This window comes from Vulpes lagopus, chromosome 11, assembly GCF_018345385.1.
Source record: "Vulpes lagopus strain Blue_001 chromosome 11, ASM1834538v1, whole genome shotgun sequence".
Taxonomy (NCBI): domain Eukaryota; kingdom Metazoa; phylum Chordata; class Mammalia; order Carnivora; family Canidae; genus Vulpes; species Vulpes lagopus.
Genome location: NC_054834.1, coordinates 62,387,883 through 62,402,418, shown reverse-complemented (window position 1 = coordinate 62,402,418; position 14,536 = coordinate 62,387,883). Strand labels below are relative to the sequence as shown.

Sequence of the window (14,536 nt, the reverse complement as noted above, 5' to 3'; positions counted from 1 at the left end):
TGTGTGTGCAGGGTAGATGGAGAGGAGAGGCAAAGGAAGAGAAAGAGAGAAAGAATTCAAGCAGACTCTCCAGTGAGCATGGAACCCAACATGGGGCTCTATCTCATGACTCTGAGATCATGACCTGAACTGAAAGCAAGAATCAGACGCTTAACCAACTGAGCCACCGAGGGTCCCCCTTCTTTGTATTTATTTTTTTTAAAGACTCATTTATTTTAGAGAGAGAATCATTTGTTTTATATCTTAAGTTCAAAATTTGGAATTTAGGAGTAGAATCACATGGTATTTGTGAAATCTTATGGTATTTGTCTTTCTCTGTCTGACTTATTTTACTTAGCATTATACTCTCTAGGTCCATCTACATTGCTAAAAATGGCAAAATCTTATTTTTTAAATGGCTGAATAATATTCCATGGTGTGTGTGTGTGTGTGTGTGTGTGTGTGTGTGTGTGTATAAAGACATGGTATGGTATATAGTCTTCTTTATCCATTCATCTATGGATGGACACTTGGATTGCTTCCATATCTTGGCTATTGTCAACAATGCTGCCAGAAACATAGAAGTGCATCTCTCTTTTTGAATCAGTGTTTTCTTTTTCTTTGGGTAAATACCTAATAGTGGAATTAGTGGATCATATGGTAATTCTATTTTTAATTTTTTGAAGACTCTCCATACTGTGTCTCTACACAGTGATTGTAGGCTGATCTTGAGACTGTCACACCTCAGGGGCTTCTCTCTATATTAGGAAGCTGACACTTCTGAACAAAGCTGCCTTGAAAATGTCTCACAAGGACCTGAAAAACTCCATATATTTCGTACTGGGAGTAGGGTGGTCCCATGGTGATGATTTGTGTCTTAGTATTCTACTTTTGTTTATAGATAGAAGCATGCAAATAACTGTAAATAGTTACTTGATCCCCAGCATTTCTGCTAAAATGTCACCTTTTCAATGAACCTTCTACCGGTCCTTTTTTTTTTTTAAATTTTTTTTTAATTTTTATTTATTTATGATAGTCACAGAGAGAGAGAGAGAGGCAGAGACACAGGCAGAGGGAGAAGCAGGCTCCATGCACCGGGAGCCCGATGTGGGATTCAATCCTGGGTCTCCAGGATCGCGCCCTGGGCCAAAGGCAGGCGCCAAACCGCTGCGCCACCCAGGGATCCCTACCGGTCCTTTTTAATAACCCTTCTTTACTTTGGCTTTCTCAATTCTCCACACCTTGGGGTGTGTGTGTGTGTGTGTGTGTGTGTGTGTGTGTGTGTGTTTTAAAAGCACTTGTCATTATATATCATGATAGAAAAACATACTTGTTTGAAAAAATGTATTGCATGTGACTGCTTCTGCTAGAATGGCTGCATCTAGCAGAAGCAAAGATTTTTGTCTACATTGTACTGAGCAACCAGAAGAATGTGTGGCACATGGTAAGTTCTCAGTAGCTTCTTATTGAATAAATAAATGAATATAGTCTCTCTCTCTCTCTCTCTCTCTCTCTCTCTCTCTCTCTCTCTCCCTCTCTTTGTTTTCCCCTTTGGTCAGGATGATTTGTGTGAATTCCTTTTAGAACAGAGCAAATCATTGTTTTGGCTGAAGGTCAAGATTAGATTAGGCTGTTAGGGGGGGAAAAACCTTCTAAATATTCACATTGTCAGGAATTCAGCAGGGGAAAAACACCAGATGCTGACCTTTATTTCATCCATAGATCAGCTTTAGTCAAACATTGATCAAAGCTTCATTTTCTTATTTATCTGAAATCCTATGAGATCTTTCTTAAATTCAGTTCTTATTTCAAAGATGGAAGGAGGACAAAAATAACCACCTTTGAAGTCCACCTTCAGTATTCCCATTATCCCAAATCATCAGCATCCAAAGGTCCAGAGACAAGACTGTCCAAATACTTGGCAAGGACTCTATCTGAATTAGAATTCTGAACTCAGTGTGATGCTTTTGTCCTTTAATGAGCTGTGCAGGCTAATTCTGGAGTGGCTCAATTCATGTATCTCATTGATTGATAATGATCTGGCATTGAAAAAAATGGGACAGGTCTTTTGGAATAAGAGGAGAATTTGGAAACCAGGCCATGCTGCTTGGCAGGAGCAGAGAGGAAGAAGTGACTTGGCAGGCAACAGGTTGTAGAGGATCTAACAGAGCTTGTTCTTCACGGCTCACTGTGTTGCATCCAGCTCCATTGTGTTCACATGCATATCAGAAACAACCATAAAGAAAGATAGAGTTGATATTGGGACTCCAGGGTGGAGTAGACTTGGAGATTAAAAGATTCCAAAATGTACATGAACCTAGGAGCATGTTACTCTGTTATTGCCGAATTTAGAAAAAAAATTCTAAGCGTGTGAGTCAGATCATGTGCTGGGAACAGTACATCTCTTATGTTCTTCACAACAGTACTGCGACTTTGGAGTTGAAATCCCTATTACTCCAACAAGGAGCCTGAGGTTCAGAAAGATGAATTAACTAGTCCAAGGTCTCAAGGGATTTGAACCTAGATCTGATTTCAAAGCCCATGTATTTAAAACTATACCACTAGTGTTTCTCCAACGGAGTGTTTTCTGGCTCCATAGTGAGGCTGATGAAGGTTTCCAATTTGGCACCTGTTAGAAGTTTGGAAATGTCTAAGAAACAGAGTCCTAGCTCCAGCTTTGTCTCTTTGCTACGAAATCACAAACTAGTCACTTCACCTCTTTGACCCTCCTATGCTTCTCTCAAAAATGGAATTAACAATATATGCTCTGAAGGATTTCCAAAGGATCAATTGATATAAAGTTTGTAAAAAATTGTGAAGTGCTTGACACATCTAAGAGATGATTATCATTGCTGAGAATGATCAAGTCTATCACCTTAGTTTATCTTTAATGAGATTTTATTTTTTTATTTCAGTGGATGACCTAGGATTCATGGAGAAGAATGGCACCATGGTGACGGAATTCATTCTGCTGGGGTTCCAGCTGCCGGCAGAGCTGCAGATGGGTCTCTTCCTTGTGTTTCTGGTCCTTTATTTCATCACCATGGTGGGCAACCTGGGCATGATCGTGTTGATTCAGAGAGACCCTCGTCTCCAAACCCCCATGTACTTCTTCCTCTGCCATCTTTCCTTCTTGGATATTTGCTATTCCTCTGTCATTGTCCCTCAGTTTCTTGAAACCTTGGGTACCGATAAGATGGCCATCACCTATGAGTGCTGTGCCACTCAGTTCTTCTTCTTTACCCTCTGTGCTAGCACTGAATGTTTCCTTTTGGCTGTGATGGCCTATGACCGCTATGTGGCGGTGTGTAACCCTCTCCTCTATGCCACTGCCATGACACCACAGACTTGCCTGGGGCTGGTGACTGGGGCATATGCTGGTGCCATGGTCAATGCTGTGATCCGCACTGGGTGTACCTTCTCTATCTCCTTCTGTAAGTCCAACCACGTGGACTTCTTCTTTTGTGACCTCCCACCCCTGCTGAAGCTTGCCTGTAGTGATACCAAGTTACGGGAACGGGTCATTTACCTCTTAGCTTTCTTGGTCATTACAACCAGTATTTCAGTGATTCTTATATCCTACTTTTTCATCATTCAGGCTATTCTGAAGATTCGTACAGCAGGTGGCAAAGCCAAGACTTTCTCCACCTGTGCTTCTCACATGACCGCAGTAGCTCTTTTCTTTGGGACACTCATATTCATATACCTGAAAGGTAACATGGGCAAGTCCCTTGGGGAGGACAAGATTGTGTCAGTATTTTACACTGTGGTCATCCCTATGTTGAACCCAATGATCTATAGCTTGAGAAACAAGGAAGTGAAGGAGGCTCTGAAGAAAGCTTTCAGTGGGATGAAGGTTTCCCAAGCAGACTAAGACTTGAGTTCCATCAGTTCAAAGTTCCAGCAAGTCACCTGTCAGGTTTGGCTTCTCTCCTTAACACATAAACCAGATTTCATAATTACAAAGGCATATTGAAGCAAAAAGAAATATAGCTTTGGATTCCAGCAATTTCTTTATTAGTTATATGACCTTCAGTCAGAAATTCTCTGCCCCAGTTTTCACATCAGTAAGAATTTCTGCCTTTCTATGATTAAAGCCAGGATCAAGAGAGATGGAATGCCAAAGGGCTTTATAAATAATAACATGCTATAAAATGTAAAATTGACTTTCTTACTTGTCCTGAATATTGCTAAGTGTATTCTCAGCTACTTGAATTCAAAAAATTCAAGCTACTATGCTAACTTTTGCACTTGAATAAGTTCAAAACAATAACTTCTTGTTTACATAGTGAGGGCAATTACATTCTTTGGTTGTAGGTAGTGGGGTGGGAATTAGCCTTGACCAAAGAAACCTTTTCTCAACATTCAATCATATCCAATTTAGGTGTTTGTCAAAGAAAATACAGGTAGCTAAAAAGAGGGAAGGATAAATGGAGGGGAGAGAAAAGAGATGTAACCTGGGAAGTGTTCACCTAGAATATGTTCACCTAGAATATGGTAGCTTATTTCCCAAGAGAGCATGAAGGACCAAGACCCTGTAGAATAAAAGAAAGATGCAATGATTTGCATTAATTATTGGAAATAATTTGTTCTTATGAAGAGCTGAACTGAATTCCCTATATAATTTTGAAATATTTCTTGATCACCAAAGGGCAGAAGTTCTAGTTTATTTCTGAAGAATTTTTTTCAAGGACCATCTCAAGCTGTTTTCTATTCTCCAATAATGAAAATCATTATCTACTTCCATCTCCTGTAGGACATTTACTTTATTGTCAGAAGACAAATGACCACGAATCTGACTGCCACCTTTTTTTTTTTTTAAGATTTTATTTATTTATTCATGAGAGAGGCAGAGACACAGGCAGAGAGAGAAGCAGGCTCCATTTGGGGAGCCTGATGTGGGACTTGATCCCGGGACTCCAGGACCACGCCCTGTGCTGAAGGCAGGCACTAAACCGCTGAGCCATCCAGGGATTTCTGACTGCCACCTTTTAATGATCTCCACATCTGCTAGAAATATTACTTGGAAGATGCCTCCATGGAGATGACACAATCTTATTCATCAATCCAGCAAATGTTTACTAACTATCTACTATGTATCGGACATAATACTAGGTTCAGGATATAGAAATAAATAAGATAGACATGGCTTCTCCTTCATGGGGATTAGAATTTGGGGCATAGACAGATACAAACCATTGCAGTTAATTGATTTTTTTCATATGACTTTGGAAAGTGAGAAAAAAAACAGCACAGGTTATTGTTACACTGTATAGTAGGATTCTGACCTAGTTTGGTGTGGTAAGAAAAGACTTCGCTGAGGAACTAACATTTATACTGAAGCTTAAAGAGTAAGTATGTCATAGTCATGGGTTAGGGAGCTGAGGGAAGCCAGAGTGGCTGCAACACAAGGAGAGGGGTTGAGTGTTAGAGGCAGCCTGAGAATTCAGGAACAACTGGGTCACAGAGAGCCTTGTGGGCTCACTTAAGGACTTTACTCCAAGAGGGAGGCATGAAATAATCAGATCTGAATTTGAAAAAGATCCTGTTGGCTGCAGTGTGATGGGTGGGAATGGTGGCTTGTGGCCTGTGGTGGTTGAGAGGGAGGGATGCATGCTCATTTCATCTAAGAAGCAACAGATGGGGGCAGCCCAGGTGGTTCAGCGGTTTAGCGCTGCCTTCAGCCCAGGGCCTGATCCTGGGGACCAGGGATCAAGTCCCATGTCAGGCTCCCTGCAGAGGGCTTCTCCCTCTGCCTGTGTCTCTGCCTCTCTCTCTCTGTCTCTCATGAATAAATCAATCAATCAATCAATCAATCAATCAATCAATCTTAAAAAAAAGAAGAAGCAACAGATGCTACATCCAGGACATGGGTTGGTTTCCACACAAGACTGTGCTTCATTTTAAAATATGTATCAGGTCAGAGAAAGCTTGCAAGTGTATGGCCATGATCTTGGTATAGGACTGATTCTTAGCAAAATGGTGAAATTGGGGAAATATACTTTGGAGGCATCTGCTTTTTCATTGGTATACCTTTCTTTCCCTGCATGTGACATCCCTTAGGTATACATCATAATGGCTATCAACTTCACCCTCCCAAGAGGGCAACACATTTTCATTAACTCCTGCTGTATGCCAGATTGTACCAGTAGGTTGAAGAAATCAAATAGCCCCTTGCAGGGCTTCTTACATGCTTAAAATCAGGAATAGCCTTCAACTTAAAAATACATAAATAGAGAAAAAGATAGCAAGTGTGCTATTTTGGTTGTGGTGGGAGCTGCCAACATTCTTCCCACCTTCTGCTTGGTGAGTTGCAACAAATAGTCCATAAATGAATGACTTTTGGTTCATGTACAGTATTTGATGTAAATACAGTTGCTTCAAGGATGCACCAAGTGGGTACAAATAAAATTATGTTTTAGTGTGTTTTAGTGGATAATTCTCTGATTAATGTGAGAAGGCACTGGAAGAAATGGCCATTTATGGTCAATTTCTGCTTGCATATGTGAATAAATAAGTGAAAACATTTATTAAATTACCTAATGGATACAGGGTTCTGTGCCAAGAGTTTTTACTTATCTCATAGATCTCATTCTTTTTATTTTTTATTTTTATTATTGAAATATAGGTGACATACAATGTTATATTATTTTCAGGTGTAATGACACAGTGATTTGACAATTCTATACATTACTCAGTGCTCACTGTGATAAGTACAGCCACTTCCTATCACTGTACGACATTATTACAATATTATTGACTATATTCTCCACTCTGTACTTTTCATCTCTGTGACTTCTTTAATTTATAACTGGAAGTTTGTACCTCTTAATTACCTTTATCTATATCACCCCCCTACCCTTCTGATAACCACCAATTTGTGCTCTGTATTTGAATCTGTTTTTTGTTTTGTTTTTTAGATTCCACATATAAGTGAAGTCATGTGGCATTTGTCTTTCCCCGACTTATTTCACTTAGCATAATGCCCTCTAAGTCCTCTCACGTTATCACAAATGGCAAAATTTCATTTTTTTTATGGCTGAATGGCTAAAATTCCATGGTGTATATATACCACTTTTTTATTCATTCATTTACCGATGGATGCTTGGATTCCTTTCATATCTTGGCTATTGTAAATAATTCTGCAATAAACATAGGGGTGCAAATATCTTTCCAAATTACTGTGTTCATTATCTCTGGGTAAATACCCAGTAGTGGGATTATTAGATCATATGGTATTTCTATTTTTAATTTTTCAAGGAACCTCCATACTGTTTTCACAGTGGCTGCACCAATTTACATTTCCGCCAACAGTGAATGAGGGTTCCTTTTTCTCCACATCCTTGTCAACACTTGTTATTTCTTGTCTTTTTGATCTAGCTATTCTGACTAGGATAGGTGTGAGGTGTGAGGTGATATCTGTGTCTTTGATTTGCATTTCCATAATGATGAGTGATGTGGAGCATATTTTCATGTGTTTGTTGACCATCTGTATGTCTTATTTGCAAAAATGTCTATTCAGGTCCTCTGCCCATTTTAATCAGATTATTTGTGTATGTGTGTTGAGTGCATAAATTCTTTTTTTTGAGTGCATAAATTCTTCATTTATTTTGGATATTAATCTCTTTTTGGATATATCATTTGCAAATTCTTCATATATTTTGGATATTAATCCTTATTGGATATATCATTTGCAAATAAATCCTCCCATTTAGTAGTTGCCTTTTTGTTTTGCTGATGGTTTCCTTGGCTGTGCAAAAGCTGTTTATTTTGGTGTAGTTCCAATAGGTTTTTTTTGCTTTTGTTTCCCTTGCTTGAGGAAACATATCTAAAAAATTTTTTCCATGGCTGATGTCAAGTAATTTACTGCCTATGTTTTTTTCTAGTCTCATGTTTGGTTTCAGGTCTCACATTTAGGTTTTTAATCCATTTAATACGTTTATTTCATTTAACTCATTTTGTTCATGGTCTAAGAAAGTGGTCCAGTTTCATTCTTTTCACGAGGCTGGCCAGTTTCCCCAACACTATTTGTTTAAGAGATATCTTTTCTCCATTGTATATTCTTGCCTCCTTTATTATAGATTAACCATAAAGTGTAGGTTTACTTCTGGGTTTTTTATCTTTCAATTAATTATGTATCTATTTTTGTGCCACCACCATACAGTTTTGATTACCACAACTTTGTAATATATCTTGAAATCTAGGTTTGTGATACCTCCAGCTTTGTTCTTTCTCAAGATTGCTTTGGCTATTTGGGGTCTTTTGAGGTTCAAATTTTAGTATTATTTGTTCTATTTCTGTGAGAAATGTTATTGGTATTTTGATAGGGGTTGCATTAAATCTGTAAATTGCTTTGGGTAGTGTGGACTTTTTAATAATATTAATTCTTCCAATCCACAAACATGGCATATCTTTCCATTTGTTTGTATTGTCTTCAGTCTCTTTCAGCAATGTCTTATAATTTTCAGAGCCTAGGTCTTTCGTCTTGGCCAAATTTATTCCTAGGTATTTTATTATATTTGTTGCAATTATAAATGGGATTGTTTTCTTAATTTCTCTTTCTGCTCCTTTGTTATTAGTGTATAGAAACACAACAGATATCTGTATATTAATTTTGTATTCTGCAACTTTATTGAACTTCTTAATGGTTCTAATTTGTTTTTGTGTGTGTATGTGTATGTGTGGAATCTTTAGTTTTCTCTATACAGTATCATGTCATTCACAGATAGTTACCATGTTACTTATGCTTGACCACTTTGGATGCCTTTTATTTCTTTATCTTGTCTGGGCTAGGACTTCCAGTACTAAGCTGAATAAAAGTGGCCAGAATTGGGATGCCTGGGTGGCTTAGTGGCTGAGCATCTGCCTTTGGCTCAGGGTGTGATCCTGGAGTTCCGGGATCGAGTCCCACATGGGGCTTCCTGCGTGAAGCCTGCTTCTCCCTCTGCCTATGTCTCTGCCTCTCTCTGTCTGTCTCTCATGAATAAATAAATAAATAAAATCTTTTTTTAAAAAAAGTGGCCAGAATGAACATCCTTTTCTTGTTCTTGACAGGTCTTATTCTGGAAATGGACTCTACACATAATCTTTTAGGAAATAGAATCTTCTGATGGTTGATTTTATGTGTCAATTTTGACTGGTCACAGGGTGCCCGGATATTTGGCTAAACATTATTTCTGGTGTATCTGTGAGGATGCTTCCAGAAGATATTTGCATTTGAATCTGTGGACTTTGTAAAGCAGGTTGCCCTCCCCAAATGGGTGGGCATCATCCAATCCACTGAAGGCTTGAATAGAACAATAGGTAGAGGACAGAAGAATTCATTCCCCCTTCTCTGCCTCATTGTCTGAACTTGGATATCAGTTTTCTTCTGTACTTGGACTGGGATTCACACCTTTGGCTTTGCTGGTTCTCAGGTTTCAGACTGAATTACACCACTGCTTTCCTGGGTCTCTTGGATTGTTTTAGCCTTCATATAAGGATCTGGGTGAATCAATTATTTATGATAAGTTTCCTATGTCGTCAACAGACTACCTCCAAAAGTTGCCTATCACCTTCCTTATTTATTGTTATTTTGTGATAAGAATAATTAACATAAGATCAACTCTTTTAACACATTTCAAAATATACAATATAGATTGTGGTGATAGTTTCACCACCACAAACCACCATGAAGTGGCTTAAGAAAAATCTCCATATATATCCATATATGATATATATATATTCATATATGATATATATATCCATATATGATATATATCCATACTATATATATATATCCTATTGGTTGGGATCTCTAGAGAACCCTGACTAAGAAAATCCAGTTGGTAATATAGGCATCTTTTTCTTTTTTATCCCCTTCAGCTTCTAGGTGTGTATTTTTTTTTTAGGCACTAGTTTTTGTTGTTGTTGTTGTTTTTTCTTTTTAGGTGATGTCTATTTTTTTGTATATTTTTTAATTGGGGTTTGATTTGCTAACATATAGTATAACACCCAGTGCTCATCCCGTCAAGTGCCCCCCTCAGTGCCCATCACCCAGTCACCCCATACCCCCACCCACCTCCCCTTCCACTACCCCTTGTTCATTTCCCGGAGTTAAGAATGTCTCATGTTTTGTCACCCTCTCTGATTTTTCCAACTTATTTTCTCTCCTTTCCCCTATAATCCCTTTCACTATTTTTTTTTTTTATATTTCCAATATGAGTGAAACCATATAATGATTGTCCTTCTCCAATTGACTTACTTCACTTAGCATATACACTCCAGTTCTATCCATGTTGAAACAAATGGTGGGTATTTGTCATTTCTAATGGCTGAGCAATATTCCATTTTATATATATATATATATATATATATATATATATATATATATAATGTGTAATATATATATATATATATATAATGTGTAATATAATGTGTAATGTATAATGTATAATGTATAATATCTTCTTTATCCATTCATCTTTCAATGGACACTGAGGCTCCTTCCACAGTTTGGCTATTGTGGACATTGCTGCTAGAAACATTGGGGTGCAGGTGTCTCAGCTTTTCACTGTATCTGTATCTTTGGGGTAAATCCCCAGTAGTGCAATTGCTGTGTCTAGGACAGCTCTATTTTTAACTCTTTGAGAAACCTTCACACAGTTTTCCAGAGTGGCTGCCACAGTTCACATTCCCACCAACAGTGCAAGAGGGTTCCCCTTTCTCCACATCCTCTCCAACGTTTGTTGTTTCCTGTCTTATTAATTTTCCCCATTCTCACTGGTGTGAGGTGGTATCTTATTGTGGTTTTGATTTGTATTTCCCTGATGGCAAGTGATGCAGAACATTTTCTCATGTGCTTATTGTCTATGTCTTCCTCTGTGAGGTTTCTGTTCATGTCTTTTGCCCATTTCATGATTGGATTGTTTGTTTCTTTGCTGTTGAGTTTAATAAGTTCTTTATAGATCTTGGATACTAGCCCTTTAACTGAAAGGTCATTTGCAAATATCTTCGCCCATTCCGTAGGTTGTCTTTTAGTTTTGTTGACTGTTCTTTTGCTGTGCAGAAGCTTTTTATCTTGATGAAGTCTCAATAGTTCATTTTTGCTTTTGTTTCTCTTTCCTTCATAGATGTATCTTGCAAGAAGTTGCTGTGGCCAAGTTCAAAAAGGGTGTTGCCTGTGTTCTCCTCTAGGATTTTGATGGATTCTTGTCTCACATTTAGATCTTTCATCTATTTTGAGTTTATCTTTGTGTATGGTGTAAGAGAATGGTCCAGTTTCATTCTTCTGGACGTGGCTGTCAATTTTCCCAACACCATTTATTGAAAAGACTGTCCTTTTTCTTTGGATGATCTTTCCTGCTTTGTCGAATATTAGTTGATCATTGAGTTGAGGGCCCACTTCTGGGTTCTCTGTTGTGTTCCATTGATCTATGTGTCTGTTTTTGTGCCAGCACCACACTGTCTTGATGATCACAGCTTTGCAATATAACTTGAAATCCAGCATTGTGATGCCCCTTGACTCTGGTTTTCTTTTGCAATATTCCCCTGACTATTTGGGGTCTTTTGTGATTCCACACAAATCTTAAGATGATTTGTTCCAGCTCTCTGAAGAAAGTACATGGTATTTTGATAGAGATTGCATTGAATGTGTAGATTGCCCTGGGTAGCACTGATATTTTCACAATGTTAATTCTGCCAATCCATGAGCACGGAATATTTTTCCATCTCTTTGTGTCTTTCTCAATTTCTTTCAGAAGTGTTCTGTAGTTTTTAGGGTATAGATCCTTTACCTCTCTGGTTAGGTTTATTCCTAGGTATCTTATGCTTTTTGGTACAATTGTAAATGGGATTGATTCCTCAGTTTCTCTTTCTTCAGTCTCATTGTTAGTGTATAGAAATGCCACTAACTTCTGGGCATTGATTTTGTATCCTTAGGCACTAGTTTTTGGAATAAGTTTTCAGCTGTAATACTTTGGTCTTAATCTATGCAAAATGATACAGAATAGGTGAAGAAAGCAAGCCTTCAGACTTTGAATGGATCTGTTTAACTATAGTGATATAGAGACAAAGTGCTATATTCATCTCATCACTTAGTATCTCAAAAAATGGTGTCATTAAGATGCCAGTGTAGGAGACCCCACAAAGACCCATAATTATGCAACTATATATGAATAAAACAGCCCTGGGAGAGATCATCAATGCACCTGAGAAATTTCAACAACACAGTGGAACAAAAAAAAAATTGGAGAATAATCCTACAAATAGGGAAGGAAAAACAGTTTCTTTTTGCCTGCATTAATTCCATTCCCCATGCTGGCACTGCTTAGTGCCAAGAGGGAACTCCCCACCTAGAAATAGTTTCCTTCATCAAGAAATGGGAGATTGCAGTGAATGACCAGGGTTCTCACCTTTCAGGGCAATGTACAGAGGACTCACTTAGTTTTCCCCACCAAGACATGGCTACGAACAAGGAGGAAGAGCATGAGCTGCCAGTATCAGCTACACAGTGAAAGTGACCATGGTTCCCAGTGACCTGGTGTGCAAAGGAACACAGAAGCTTTCACTACTGAAGAAACCAACAGCCAGCATAGTTGTGGACCCCATCCAGATTTCACTGGTTTTCACCCCATGGATTTCTGTGTGTGCAGATGCCAGCCACCTGAGTCCCTCCCACTTCTTTACCACTGTCCCCTCTGTACCAGCGGCCAGCCCAGGTCTCTGTGGCTGTGTGAGTGCAAAATTCCAGCTTAGACTTCCACAGCTGAACTTCACTGCCTTGTGTGCACTCAAGGCTAGCCCTTCCACCTGTGCACTGACATGCTTAGAACCTGACTCTTGTCAGCAGCCTTCACTATTGTGCATATGTCTATGGAAAGCCCTGTAGCCCTGAGGGCGCATGATGACAGCCAGGGCCTTTTGACACCAGCAGCAAAGGCAACAAACAAAAATCAACAAGTGAGCCTACATCAGACTAAAAAGCTTCTGCACAACAAAAGAAATGATCAGTAAAATGAAAAGGCAACCTATGAGTGGGAGAAAATATGGGCAAACTATGTGTCTGATAAGGGATTAGTATCTAAAATGTATAAAGAACTCATACAACTCAATAGCAATAAAACAAATTAAAAATGCATAGAGGACCTGAATAGGTATTTTCCCAAAGAAAACATACAAATGGATAACAGGTACATGAAAACGGATACATAGTGATACTCAGCATCGCTAATCATAGGGAAATGCAAATAAAAACCATCATGAGTCACTGCTTCACATTTGTTAGAATGGCTACTCTCAAAAAGGCAAGAACTAACAAATATTGGTAAGGATGTAGAGAAAAGAGAATTCTTGTGCACTGTTGGTGGGAATATAAATAGGTGTAACCACAATGGAAAACAGCAGGGAGGTTCCCAAAAGATTAGAAATAGGACTATCATGTGAACGAGCAATCCCACTTCTGAGTATTTTATCCAAATAAAATGAAATTGGGATATTTAAGAGATATCTACATTCCTATGTTTCTTGCAAAATTATTCATGATATCCAAAACCTAAGTGTCTATGGATAAAGAAAATGTGGCGCACACACATGGGAATATTATTCAGTCATAAAAAGGGAAAAATCTCACTTTTTGTAACAAAGTGAGATGGATGGACCTAGAGGGTATTAGGCTAAGTGGAAGAAGTCATACAGGGAAAGACAAATACTGTATGACCTCACTTTTATGGGGAATCTAAAGTCAAATTCATGGAAACAGAGAGTAGATTGATGGTTACCAGAGCCTGAGGATTGGGGAAATAGGGAGATGTTGGTCAAAGTGTACAAACTTCCCAACATAAGATGAATAAGCTCTGGGTTTGATGAACAGCATGGTGACTATAGTTAACAGTACTGTATCATATGCATGAAAATTGCCATGAGAGTAAATCTTAAATGTTTGTACCAAAACAACAACAACAGCAATGACAAAATGGTGGTTATGTGAAGTGAAGAATGTGTTAACTTCATTGTGGTAAACATTTCACAGCACATATGTGCATGAAATCATCACATTGCACATCTTAAACTTACCCAGCATTATGTGTCAATTATTTCTCCATAAAACCTAGGGGAGAGACAATATCAATATTTTAATTGTGATTTCCATTTTTCACATCTATTAATTTGAAATGTAGATCCAAAGCCAAATAAACTAGGTTAGCACATAAGGGTGTGAGTATAGGGTAGAATTGTGGAGTATAATCAACACAGCACATAATCTTGATCCTTTGGTTCGAGTGTACATTTATATGTTTACTTTTGTGTATGGGTGTGGATGTCATCACTTCAGAAAAGATCACCAACAACCGCAATAAAAAGATTTTTTTTGTCATGAAGATCAGTAGGACAGATAAAATACTTTTCAGATTTTTTCTCTGTCCCCATGCTCACATCCTATTGGCTTAACCTTCAAGAAAGGAAAAATACTTTCAACACAGCCATATGCAAGTGACCACAAGAACAGAGTGGCTCGAGCCCCAACATTGCCACTCCCCATGGGTCTCTCATTCTTTTTAGCAACAAGAGGGGTAGAGGG

The 14,536-nt window shown here is 38.4% G+C and overlaps 1 protein-coding gene across 1 annotated transcript; it reads left to right on the top strand.

Annotated features, from left to right (window-relative positions):
- Positions 1 to 2,911: 2,911 nt before the first annotated feature.
- On the top strand, positions 2,912 to 13,438 carry LOC121471585 (olfactory receptor 9I1-like). The gene is made up of 2 exons (XM_041722377.1): positions 2,912 to 3,817; positions 13,367 to 13,438. Exons 1-2 carry the CDS (start codon positions 2,912 to 2,914, stop codon positions 13,436 to 13,438), a joined length of 978 nt encoding a protein of 325 aa, XP_041578311.1.
- The last annotated feature ends 1,098 nt before the right edge of the window (positions 13,439 to 14,536 follow it).

Excerpts from the sequence above, each read along its gene's own strand:
- LOC121471585 (XM_041722377.1), top strand. The coding sequence starts at position 2,912 with ATGGAGAAGAATGGCACCATGGTGACGGAATTCATTCTGCTGGGGTTC. Across the intron at positions 3,818-13,366 it reads TGAAGGAGGCTCTGAAGAAA|GTTCCCAAAAGATTAGAAAT; the intron begins GCTTTCAGTGGG and ends AACAGCAGGGAG.